The sequence below is a fragment of the Syngnathus leptorhynchus genome, chromosome 6 (assembly GCF_054491065.1).
Source record: "Syngnathus leptorhynchus isolate UIUO chromosome 6, UIUO_Slep, whole genome shotgun sequence".
NCBI lineage: Eukaryota > Metazoa > Chordata > Actinopteri > Syngnathiformes > Syngnathidae > Syngnathus > Syngnathus leptorhynchus.
Window position 1 is genome coordinate 11,175,899 of NC_141200.1, and position 13,219 is coordinate 11,189,117.

General features: G+C 38.9%; 1 protein-coding gene across 1 annotated transcript; it reads left to right on the forward strand.

The window, feature by feature from the left end:
* Positions 1-478: 478 nt before the first annotated feature.
* On the forward strand, positions 479-12,597 carry LOC147055950 (excitatory amino acid transporter 2-like). The gene is made up of 11 exons (XM_085913863.1): positions 479-516; positions 4,715-4,854; positions 6,725-6,877; positions 7,326-7,576; positions 8,318-8,465; positions 8,583-8,709; positions 8,870-9,103; positions 9,185-9,379; positions 10,102-10,236; positions 10,357-10,600; positions 12,526-12,597. The coding sequence occupies exons 1-11, from the start codon at positions 479-481 to the stop codon at positions 12,595-12,597; spliced, it is 1,737 nt and encodes a 578-aa protein (XP_085769989.1).
* The last annotated feature ends 622 nt before the right edge of the window (positions 12,598-13,219 follow it).

A 13,219-nucleotide genomic window follows, 5' to 3' on the forward strand; every position in this document is an offset into this window, starting at 1 on the left:
GTCTGGGAGTGGGGATTACCGTGTCCAGGGAATGCAAGGGTCCCAGGGATTGTGCTCATAAAATCAGAAATTAATTCTCCTCTCCCCTCCCCTCCACATTTTTTATGTTTGTTTATTTTATACATGTATATGTGTGTGGGTCTCTTTGGCCAGGAATTTTGTTCGTAGAGTTAGTAGGTGGGGGCTTAGTTTCGGGGTGGGTCTGTGCCGGCAGACGTCAGGATGGGACAATTCAGGTGGTCTCTTGCAGTGACTTGTTCTGTGGCCTGATCTGAGTGGACTTGTGCTTTGTGGATGATTAGGAAGAGCCATTGGACAGCTAAGAGCTACCAGTACATCGATGCTGGCCACAGCCAACAGCCATACTTGGGACCCCATCATCGGCTGCTCTACTTTTTCCCGTTGCATGGAGCGGGTGTGATTTTACAGAGACTTAATAGCTATTTGAATACCAAAGCTGGAGAAGTGACCCCGGTTAATGTATATAGCTTTGACTGCAACGCCACCTGAAATGAAGTAAGTCCATTTAGCATTTACACATTCAGAAAGGTAAGGAATGAGCGCTGTCCTTTTGAGCTTTAATATTGAGGAGCTTTCAACGCACAGGGAACTGATTTATTCAGATCATCATTAATTTATTCTTGGCTTCATTGCCATGTACAATTAATCTGACTAAGATCTCAGATGAGATTAATTGATTCATCCATCTGAGACCTTCCCCCCTGTGTAATTGTGTATGTGTGCGCGCAAGGCTGTGTGTGTGCGCACGCCCAAATCTGCACCTGTGCACCTGTGCATAACATAACTGATTTATGAGCTTCGGTGAATGGCTAATAATACCTACGACATATTTATTTACGACATCATTAAATGATTGAATAATAATACACGTAATAATATTCATAACATAATCTGTATGGATGTTATCTTAATTATAATAACATATATATACAGAAAGGGGGAGAAAGATTATACTAGCATTACGATTATTATCATTATTATTATAACTATATATCTGGGAATACATGGAAAGTAATTTGTCAAAAATTTTATATGTGCTAAACAATACTGAATGTTGCAGAAACCTCTGCAATTTCAATTCTCCTTGACATTTTGACCAAAATTATTTTATCCTCGCAGTCCATTTCAAGTGTACTAAATACAGAGCTAGTTAGAAGGCTCTGGAACACATATGTCAAACCTCAAAGCTTGCAGATCAGATCCAACCTATCCCGTATTTTATGTAGCCTGCAGAACTAAATCAAGTGTATCCATGAATCTTGTTAAAATATTTACAAAAAATTAAAATAGTCGTATGTAATCATTAATATCTTTAAAATATTGCAAGCATTTTCTTTTTACAAAACCCTTTTTAAATGTAATGTAACAATAAAGGTTAGTCGAGTAACTTGAACAATAACTGAACAAGCTATTATCCTTGGCATTAGATTTCAAAACTAATTACCCATCAATTTGTAGGATATATGTAAGAAGATGAGTGTGGCTCGTGACAAAAATGAACTCGGCATATTTTTAGAATTTAGGTTTGAATTTAACAAAACTATTAGACCCACCACATTCAAATGGTAAAAAAATAAGATACTTTCCATTACAACACCACTTATTTCAGATGAGAAACATATCCAACAAATCTTATTAAAAGCAACTCAAAATGATTCTTTTTTTTTTGCAAGTTCATGCTGTCATGTGCCTTGGTGAGAAGGGTCCTAATGAGTCTCATGACAGAATAATATCCGACCTCCATGACATTTAACATGTACTTCCTCTCGCCTCACTGCTAAAAATAATGTCATCAGAAGGGAAGTGCGAAATAGACTAATTAACTCCTCATCACTCTTATGGGCTGGGATTCTGCAGTATTGTTGATTTTTTCATCTTGTTTTTTTCACCTGTTTTTTTGTGCTTTCACTATTATTCAGCTTTTTTGCCAGATGTATGAAACACAAGCCGAGGTGGGATATAATGGGAATGCTTTGCCGTCTGTTTGCATGTTCATTCTGGATTTCACACGTCACTTTGAAGTTAATAAGAGAAGATCGCAACGCTCCATCTGTGTGCCTGGAAGCTGCCCAGGTGGTCTTCCTATAGTTGATCTCACAGCAATACACAAAGCTTGAGGAGATGTGTGCATGGGTTCGCTTGTGTGTTTGAGTGTGAGTGTGTGCTCGTTCGTGTTTGTGTGTTCATATAATAATTAGGAACTACAGCACAGTAGCCGATACTATTTGTGGAGGAGAACGACCAAGTCTAACCGCGAACAGCGAATTCCTGTGAATTGGCGCTCACCTTAATTAGCTTAAATATCACATAAGCCTTACCTGAATACAAGGTGCATCAGCTAAAATCATTTTGATGATAATTTGGAACATGTATTTGGGAGTTCACGGTACCTTGGCAGACTGATTGTGAGGAAGTATCTGGCAATGTACTAACCTATTACAGAGTCTTTCACCAACATTAAAATGAACAATTGACGGGAACATAATTTATAAGTACTTCATTTCATAGATAAAGATACACATAAATCTCAATTTTACTTGCTTCAGTCCTACGCGACTTTCTAACGCGGTTTGATCATGGACTCCATTTTTTTTTGTCATAAATACATTTTCATGAGCTTTATTTGCTTTTGCCAGATATTCTCTCCACCCAGTCACTCATGAGTCATGAGTTATGTTTGAATAAAATGTCAACAGACTTTGATAGGTGTGGAGCAAACGGACCCCTTCGACTAACAAAGGACTCCTTCGGCTGCCTAAAAGCATGCCTTTCTAATCAAATAATAAATTACAATGCTATATTTTTTTTCTATATATTTCTATATAATCAGGGTTATTGCAATTCTCAAATTCCGGTTCCCAAAGTCCGTGTAAAATTGAGATATAGGTGTATGACATTTACTGCACAGTGGGGGTGAGTACAAGGACAACAAAATAATAATGTTATTCGCTGAGACTTTTATTTCGGCCCTGACCCTAGCAGTGAGATCAAATGTCAGTCACATAATTTCTTCTCTGCTGTTTGTCCCTGCTGACATTGCCATGGGATTTGTGCAGATGAGTGGCAACATCTGTAGCCTTATTTCTGCATACAAATGCACACGTACTCAGCAGAAAAATTGGCAAATCTTCATTTATGTGCCAGGGAAAGTATACTTAAGTGTGTTTGCAAATCCGCCATCTGTCCCTCACCGGGCATACTGGCAGACCAATGGTGTTTTCTATAACACACTCTGTTTGTCCATGTGTGCCCTGAAATTTGCTGGCAACCAGTTCAGGGTGTCCCTTGCCTATTGCCCTGGGACCCTTGTGAGGATAAGCGGTTGGTTGGTTGGTTGGTTGGTTGGTTGGTTGGTTGGTTGGTTGGTTGGTTGGTTGGTTGGTTGGTTGGTTGGTTGGTTGGTTGGTTGGTTGTTTTTTTATCATCATCTTTAATATACAGGGTGTCTCTGAAATGTTGACATTCTTTTGTAATAATCATCAAATTTTACAGAACATATAGGAACGACACATCCGCGCTCCGTGCGTGTGGAGGATGTCACCGGATTTCATTTAGAAATATGACAACATAAGCCCTCTGAATTATTGTAAAAATGAATTCACACAGACGCATGGTCGCGGGTGCGAGGCCATCTCCATTTGCAACCACCTGCTTTTAATGTATGAATAAGGAACGCTCTGATTGGCCAGGAATCAACTACGTTCCATTCCACAAAGGCGCACAAAGGCGCACAACAACGCAAACGGCTTCTACCTATGCAAAGTCTAGGAAAGTATCAAAAGAAAGATACTTCCACCCGTGCGTACAATTAGACTGCACTTTGCACTAGACGTGAAAATACTGACCAAAGAATTTTATATTTTCTGTCAAACTCTTTTCTTTTTTCCACAGTTTCTTTCTTTGAAAAAAGTAGCTGTACAAAATGAAAGTGCAGGAAAACGCATTGTTCTTCCTCTACTATTTATTTATCATTTAATTAATCAGCCTGTGCGACTAATTTCCCTCATTGTACAATCGTATTTGAGGTTTAGCTCGGTGGTTCAAACTATATTGTCATGAAATCATGGAAAGGGAATGGAAAAGAAAGTACTTTGACTCTCTTCTCCCATGACTAAATACAAGTGACATGAAAATTTGGTGTCACTTCCTCAAAGGATTAATGACCCAACACTGTAAACGCACATTCACTATTAAATATTGACCCCCAAAAAATAGACATTGTCAAGTACTTTGTTGATTCAAATACAGAGAATGTATTTTGTAATACAGTGACACTGCAAACCAAAAAAAATTGGATGAGGGTTGTCCTTTTTTTCAGAACCAAGTCTCCATTGAATACAGTTTACATAACACCGTCACTGTTATTGGGTGAGCCGACGGCCAAACTGCTGCAATGGATCACATTAATCTATTACAAAATGCCACACTAGAGAGCATTAAGAAACTGCTTTTAATAAACTGACTCAAGTGTTTTAAACATCATCTCAAGAGGCTGCAACTTCATACCAGATTGTTGTCAGCTTCCATCTGCTGGCTGCCATAGCAACCAGAAAGGGACATGACTACTCAACAGTTGCTGTTTTCTTCCTAGATATACTGAGATTTTTAGAGATATCCAGAACACGCTTTAGTGTGAGCTTTTTAATCAATGATGATACATTGCTTAACCTTTTGTCGTATTTGTGTTTCACAGTGCCAACAGTATGCCTAAACAAGTGGAGGTGAGGATGCACGAGAGTCACCTGGAGCCAATAGAGGCCCGGCCTCAGTCCAAATGTGCCAATATCTGCTCCAAGTTGTTCAAGAACCTTCTGCTCACACTCACCGTCCTTGGTCAGTATTGAGGATGTTTTTTCCTTGTCTTGTCTTAAGAGCTTTCTGTTCCATTGGTTTCATGAAATCAGAGCAACCATTGCACTGGTTAGATGTACCAGACAGTGAGATATCTTCATCTTCCTCCCATCCTTGGCACCTGTTGTAATTATAAGCATCCAAACAGTCTCTGGTGGTGCACAAAAGTTGTTGTGAGTAGTACAGACTCATTGCAACAGGGATTTGTCTTGACACTAAGAAAAAGGCATGCCCTGATTCAAAAATTTCTGGCCCGCAGCCACACATGGCACTTGCATGATAGTCCTTGACAACTATGTAGCCAGTCTCATGCCACCTTTACGAACAAATATATGCAAGCATAATGTATAAGATTGTATAAGCAATGTATAAGCATAAGTCTAAGTTTAAAATTCTTAAGTCACAAGATATTACTTGATGAAAAATAATGTAAGCTAATTATTTTTACTGTGACAATCCTTAATTTTAATATGTTATGTGATAATAGTGAAGAGTTCTATATGCCATTGGTTAATAAAGCTGTGGTTGTGTAAAAGCCAAGCCCACATTTGGATAAGAAGCACTATAAACAACTATGAACACAACCATGTTGACATTGTGTGCTCAGTTTTTGTCAATTACTGTCTCCAAGTCTACGTCAAGTCGAGTCTGTTATCCGTTTTTGTATTAAGTCCTGCACCTCTGCTTGGCAGTACGCTCGCGACCTGAATCATATTGCAATATCATTGATAACATGAGGGAACACAATTTCATTAGAGTTAGGCCTGCTAGCTGTTTTGCACTAATTTTAGGGTGCGGAATCTAAAACTGATCTCAATTTGTTCATTTTAACCATGTCCAGTTGAGAAAAAATAAAAAAATTGAGAAAAAAGTTTGCTTCTAAGAAAAATAATCAACTGCAATTTTGACATCACCATATAGTTTTACTTTTAATCAGCATAAAAATCAAACTCACCACATTTAAAAAAAAAAAAAAAAAAGCTCCCCCAGTGTAATGTGTCGGAAGGCTCATGAAAGCTTGAATGGGGATCTTGTAAATGTGCCAAACAGAAGGCACAGGAAATCAAATGCCATCCATAAACAGGAGTCCACGGGACGTCGCTACACTGGAAGATGGATTGAGGACAGCTTACAAAAGATGGGAGGCTTTTCCTTCCAGTATGTTATAAAACATCCACTTGGGCAGTGTGATCTTTGGCAGTAAAAATTGAAAAGGAGGAAGTACGGCACTGGGCTGGGTAGTTTGTGTCTTGGTGAGCAAGGAAGACCCAACAGCCAAACACCAGAGGTAGCAGACTGGGCACATACAAATTCCCCTGTATTCAAACTGGGAGTTATGCGATGTGGGTCATAAAAAAAAGGAAACAAGTGCTTGGAATAGAATAAAATTATTCTGTTGTTGTATGTCATCCGAAAGACACTTGCCTTCAAGACGATCTCAACCAACCACCAGAAATTGACTTTCTTTTTATTGCTATGCTTCTTAACACCCCAGGCTGTGGTTACCGAGGTAACAGTGTTGCGTATGTCCCATTATACTCGCCAGTCAGCCAACATCATTCTCCCTTTAGAAGAAGTGCCAACAATGTCATTAGTTTAACTCTTGCCTGTCAGTGGCTTTCTTTTGCTCCCATTGTGTGCTCATCGTAGCTTGTCACTTCTTGTGATTACTGCTTGACAATGACTTGTAAAAATGGTTCTTTCTGGAGGAAAATATCATTTATTTTTTTATTCATAGTCTGAGATAGCTGAACTGAATGAAAACTTCATTATGGCTCTCGACAATATTTCTATTGCTCGAACTGTCATTTTGCCTGTATAGACATCATCCCTCTTTGTCTGTCAACTTCAGGTGTGATCTTAGGAGCAGTGTCAGGGATGTTGCTTCGTGTTGCCTCCCCAATTCACCCAGACATAATCATGGTCATTGCCTTTCCTGGAGATATCCTCATGAGAATGCTGAAGATGTTAATCCTGCCTCTTATCATCTCCAGTTTAATCACAGGTATGTCAAATATACACTATAGTGCACTGTTGAAATTTGATTACACACTGTACATGATCTATTTCAGAACTTGTTCTAGGTAGTGTCACGGTTTGTCAGGAGATGTGTCATTTATAATCTTTTGTGGTTACAGTCCACCAGTGCACTATAACATAATGAAAAGGCTTTCAGATATAATTTCCTCATATACTAGCTAAATAGGGTAGCTAAATAGTGTCCACCAAGATGTGTGTTTAAAATGTCAATTTAGAGATATAGTTCAAGTTGAAATTAGATTGTGCACATCCAGCTACTGTTGTGGCTGCTAAGTATACGCTGATGCTATTAGATGGATCAAAAATAAGAAAATATAGCATCTTTATGTGCATGACAAGCCAAAGGGGATTCAACTTTCATGTTTTTCAGGCATGGAAAGGTGAGCACACATAATGTCTTTCTCTGGTTGCAGGATTGGCTGGTTTGGATGCCAAATCTAGTGGTCGTCTGGGTACCAGAGCAATGGTCTACTACATGACCACCACTATTATCGCTGCCATCTTGGGAGTCATCCTCGTGTTGGTCATCCACCCTGGAAACCCCAAACTGAAGGAGAATCTTGGAGAGGGAGTGAAGAATGATGATGTGTCCAGTTTGGATGCCTTCTTTGATCTGATCCGGAACCTGTTCCCAGAGAACCTGGTGCAGGCTTGTTTCCAACAGGTAAGGAAACAATGTCAAGAAATACAAACATCCATCCACCCAGTTTTTCTGCAAATCCTTTCCAGCATTATGGGTGAGTTGGAGCGTATCTCAGCTGACTTTGAGTGAGAGGCAATAGAGAAACACAAACATCAGAGCTGATATTAGATTGATTTCCCATTAGTTCCCTCAGAAAAAACCCCGACAGGATATCTAAGATATCAATTGATATCAACTGTGTGGAAGCCACTTTCAAGTAAATAAAGCATCATCTGAAACAGTCGTAGAAAATAACAGTTACATTTTTACTATGAAAAAAAGACCAACCACATTTTAGGTAGACTGCAAAATGGGAACAATACAGAACCCTCTCTTCCTATTTTTTTCTTCCAATTTCAGAAAGCTCATAAAGGGCCAACAATAATCACTTATAATAATGAAATTGTACCTATTCTGCATGCATGTAATATAGAGAATACTATTTTTCCTCCCACTCTTTCAGGGAGAATTAATGCCTTACAGTCTTGTTGACAGCTTTGTGTACCTGCATAGAGAAATGACAGTCACAGGAAGTTAGATGGACACAGAATTAGTCCTTAAAAGAGCCATTTGAACATATAGTATGTATTAAATGTGAAATACAGTTTCAAAATAAAACCAGCAGAGAGAGACAAATGAGAGTGAGAAAATGTATACACTGTATGTCAATTTTTCATACAGTATCATCCAGATTTATCGCTAAATGTTGAATTTCCACCTCAGATCCAGACGGTGACAAAGAAGGTGGAAGTGGTTATCGAGGAAGATGTCAATGCCACCACTATGGAGGGCCTGTTGGCAAATATTACCAAGGAACCTCAGTTTGTCACTAAAAAGTCCCTGCAGTTCAAGAGTGGAATGAATGTCCTGGGTCTGTATCAAGTTACAAAGTCTGACAGACATAAAAATGTTTTTGTCTGAGTTCAATTCCATCACCTGTCCACTTTCATTGTCAAGGCTTGACATTTGTGTGACTTTCCGCTCACAGGTCTGATTGGTTTCTTTATTGCATTTGGCATCTGCATGGGCAAGATGGGAGAGAGGGCCAGATTGATGATTGAGTTTTTCAACATTCTCAATGAGATTGTAATGAAACTTGTCATCATGATCATGTGGTTAGTATTAGAAAACCAATTCTATTAAAATTTTTATTTTAACTATTCTGGTGCTTTCTTCCACTGTCTTCTTCAAACAGTGTTGAAACAATTTTGGTTGTCTTATAAAGAAAGCCAGGTTATATTATGTATGCATCTAAGCTTTGTTTACTTTTGCCAGGTATTCTCCCTTTGGTATCGCCTGCCTGATCTGTGGTAAGATCATCTCCATAAAGGACTTAGAAGTGGTGGCCAGGCAACTGGGAATGTATATGGTCACTGTGATTGTTGGCCTCATCATTCATGGGGCAATCTTCCTGCCAAGTATCTACTTTATAATCGTCAGGAAAAACCCTTTCAAATTCTTCTTGGGTATCTTCCAGGCCTGGATCACTGCCCTGGGCACTGCATCAAGGTCAGTGGTATAAAGACTAAGGTTTTATTTTTCAATATCCAAACTAATAACCTAAATGTATCATGTTTTTTTTACTCTAAGTGCCGGCACACTGCCTGTTACTTTCCGCTGTCTGGAGGAGAATTTAGGAATTGACAAGAGAGTCACTCGTTTCGTGCTCCCAGTCGGTGCCACCATCAACATGGATGGAACTGCTCTGTATGAGGCTGTGGCTGCCATCTTCATTGCCCAGATGAACGGTGTCCACCTGGACCCTGGTCAGATTGTGACTGTTAGGTCAGAAACCACACAGTGATACAATCTGCCTAACTCTGCTATTCAATACATGAAGGTAAAAATAATTACATACATCTCATCAGGTAGGTACTACAGAAGAAAGAAAGAAAGAAAGAAAGAAAGAAAGAAAGAAAGAAAGAAAGAAAGAAAGAAAGAAAGAAAGAAAGAAAGAAAGAAAGAAAGAAAGAAAGAAAGAAAGAAAGAAAAACAGCTGCACAAAAATCTGGCATCTGAAGTTCAAGCAATATAAGCAATAAATGAGACAATGTTGAATGAGAGGAACCAAACTAAACCACAAATAACTACTATAAGTGCAAGATGGAGGCCGATTAAAAGGTCAACGGAAGGAGAAAAGGTCATTGTTCTGCACATGAGAGGTCGAGTCCAATTGGAACTATTGACAAACAGATGGTACAACACACAGACAGAATGAAAATTACCGGTACCTGTTCTTCCTCTATTAGTTATAGTGATTTTTTTTGTGAGGAAAGGCTAAGTGACCTTCAGCTTAAGATTTCATTATCACATCACTTGAGCCACTTGTAATTGAAACCATTCATCTTTCATACGTGTACTTCCTGACCTGAAGCAGCCACTTTGCTGTGGTTGCTATTCATAGCAATGCCACTCAAAGTCCTTATGTGAGAGTCATTTTTATATAGGGCTTGTGCAGCAATGACTATATTGCATCTGACTTTTTTTTTTCTTTCACTGTCATCCAGTCTCACAGCCACTCTGGCCAGTGTTGGGGCGGCCAGTATTCCCAGTGCTGGACTGGTGACCATGCTCTTGATCTTGACTGCTGTGGGTCTGCCAACACAGGACATCAGTCTGCTAGTTGCTGTTGACTGGCTTCTGTGCGTTTCATTTGAGTTTTGTATGAATCGCGCACATTGAAACAATACGTTTACTCAACAGGAATCCAGTAACAGTAAGTCAAAGCTTGCTGCTTCTTCTAATGCCAAATGTCTCCTCAGGGATCGGTTCAGGACCTCTGTGAATGTGGTCGGAGACTCGTACGGTGCAGGCATCGTGTACCACATGTCCAAGGCGGAACTCGAAGAGCTGGATGCGCACACGGCTAAATCAGACGACATTGAAATGACAAAGACCCAGTCGTATTACGACGACATGAAGAACCACCACGAAAACAATTCCAACCAGTGCGTCTTAACGCCTACCGCAAATGTTAACAATTCTGTCGTAGTAGATGAGTGCAAGGTACAATTAATGCTTACTGATCTAGAGACTTGTATATAACCGTCACTCTTGTTGCATTCCACTGAGATGTTGCTTGGCTCGCTTTCAATTCACTGCACTTTTGTAGATTATATTTTAACACACTAACTTGATAACTTGCATGAGGACAGATGCATGTTTGTACTTCTTTTGGAAGAGCAGCTTTTGTTTTGTATATGTATGGAAATACAACAACTCCCCCGAAATAAGTTCTAAGACAAACTGTCTCAGCACCTTTGATTCTTTTGTGATGTCTATAACTTGAGGATTGGATCAAAAGGGCCTTAAGTACATTATTCAGAATTGATCAAAATTTTGACTCCATCCATTTTAATAAGATATTATTAGTCTCAGTTGCTGCAGACACCTTTTTTGGCTTATGTGCGCAGTATCCCACACGGACCCTCCCATTAATCTAATTATAGCTTCTTTTAATTATTAACAGATTTCCAATGGGTCACTTTTTGCAGGCATTTGAAATCCAAAGAAGAAAAATGTTGCACGGAATTAGTAGCTCATAAATTCCCGAGACACACTTACCACAGACAGGGATTAGTATTTTAGATAAAAGTTATTTTGGCCCATTGTGAGGGTGGTGTTGTGTAAAAACAGTGCACATTGAGCCCTCTATTCAAATGTGTTTCCCAACTATAGCGGAACACGTATTACATGGATGTACACTAACATGCATACGTCCTATTCATTTATTAAAGAAGGAAAGGTGTTGCCTGGCAACACTGGCACAAGCAATCTGTTCAGTGTGATAATTTACATCACCTCCCCAACAGACCAGAAGCTTGCTATTTCCAGTTTCTTCTCTTTTTTGTTTGGTTATTTTGTTATCAGCTAATAGAATGGCTCACCTTTCGAGTGTGAATATGATATAGCAGGCCTGCAAAATAGCCTAAATGCATTCTGTAGTGTTTGTGTCACTTCTGTGCTACTGTTTTGCATGCATTTAAAAAAAGCGTACTTTTACGTGTTTTTAGTTGTGATTATTATTTTTATGTATTTTTAGTTTTAGTCATCTAAATGTTTGGTCTGTCCCCAGGTCACTCCACTCGTAAGACCACTATATGCATGTGCATCAGCGGCCCTCTGGGAGTTCCAGTCATAGCATTTATATATACGTATTGTTGCTAAAATATTCCAATGTACATTACTGTGGAACACTAAACAAAAATAATACTACATTTAAACACTATTCTGGCTTCATCAGAAGACCATATTTGCAGGAAATTACTGACTTTACCAGAATATTATGTGTATATATTGTCATATTATCCCATTTCCTGTAGAACAGCTAAAGTTGAACACTCTTGGATGCTCGTCATTTTCTGATTTGTTTGGACTTGACAAAGGGTCAATCTTCTGACATTATAAAGCGTTCATTTGAATTCATGTATTTTAACATCCTTTCAAAGAAAAGAAAAAAAAAGTGTAAAAACTAAAGAATGGCGTATAGTGTGGCTCAGGCATCTAATTTGTTGACATTGTCACATGACTGTAACCAAAAAATTACTGCTGAATCAACATTAATAACAAATCATGTCACATATTAATGCGGCATACTAAATTGAATGTTTCTTCTTTTAACAACGCTTGTTGAGATTATTCCTTCTTTGGGAAAAATGTTACAAAAAGCCAAAGAAAAAGTATGCAGTCAGGATTAACCCTTTGAAAATATCCCGAGCTGTCACATGTTATCAATTCAAACTTTAGTTTGTACAATTTCTGCATAATTCAACTTTAGATGTTCCACAGAAGTACATTTCCATTGATGTTACCTGCCTCTGAACAATGCAAATCTGTGGCGCCTAGTTGACAAATCAAATTCCTGCTTAGATATGAGTGTTGTGTCTTTTTCTCAGATGTGCTGTTTAGATTTCCATGCTAACTGCTTGCAGGTAACCTCAGCCACAAACGGCTCTGCTGCGGAGTGCACGCTTGTTGAGGAGGAACCATGGAAACATGACTAATGGCAGTGCAGACAGAGATCCCCTGCTTCTGGGCTCCACAAGCTTTCCTTTCTGGTGATGGAAAACAAAAGTGTGAATGAAAAAAAAAAATCTCATACGAACAGAACTACTAATGTTTATTATGTTGACTAGTTTTCTTTAGGATTAGTCCCTTTAAGGTTCTTTTTGTAACTGTCTCTGACTGATAAATACTACTAATTCACTTAACTGTGAAAAGGCAACAGCGCTACACGCTTCCTGTTAGAGCACAATTATGTCCTTAATATCAGACTCTTGCACAACATACTTCGACGCTGAAGGAGGGAAGGAAGAGAAAAACATTCAATACGACACACTATTGCCAGCAATACATTCTGCTTCCACTTGAAGCGTCTCAGACGATTATTGTTACTAGAGTAGCGACAACTTTCTCACTTTTCTTCCGTTTCAGTTGCATCATAAGCACACCTGCTAAGATCACATCTATTTTTAGTCTCAGAATGCACTTGGCTACATACATGACCTATTATTTTTGATGAAAGGGTTTTGGAGCAGGTTATGCTGAGCCTTATAGCACAATATTCACTATGGAACATTAAAGCACAAATCAAACCGATGACAAAACTTTAAGCCACTATATATG

Excerpts from the sequence above, each read along its gene's own strand:
- LOC147055950 (XM_085913863.1), top strand. The coding sequence starts at position 479 with ATGTATATAGCTTTGACTGCAACGCCACCTGAAATGAA. Across the intron at positions 6,878-7,325 it reads CATCTCCAGTTTAATCACAG|GATTGGCTGGTTTGGATGCC; the intron begins GTATGTCAAATA and ends CTCTGGTTGCAG. Across the intron at positions 8,710-8,869 it reads CTTGTCATCATGATCATGTG|GTATTCTCCCTTTGGTATCG; the intron begins GTTAGTATTAGA and ends TACTTTTGCCAG.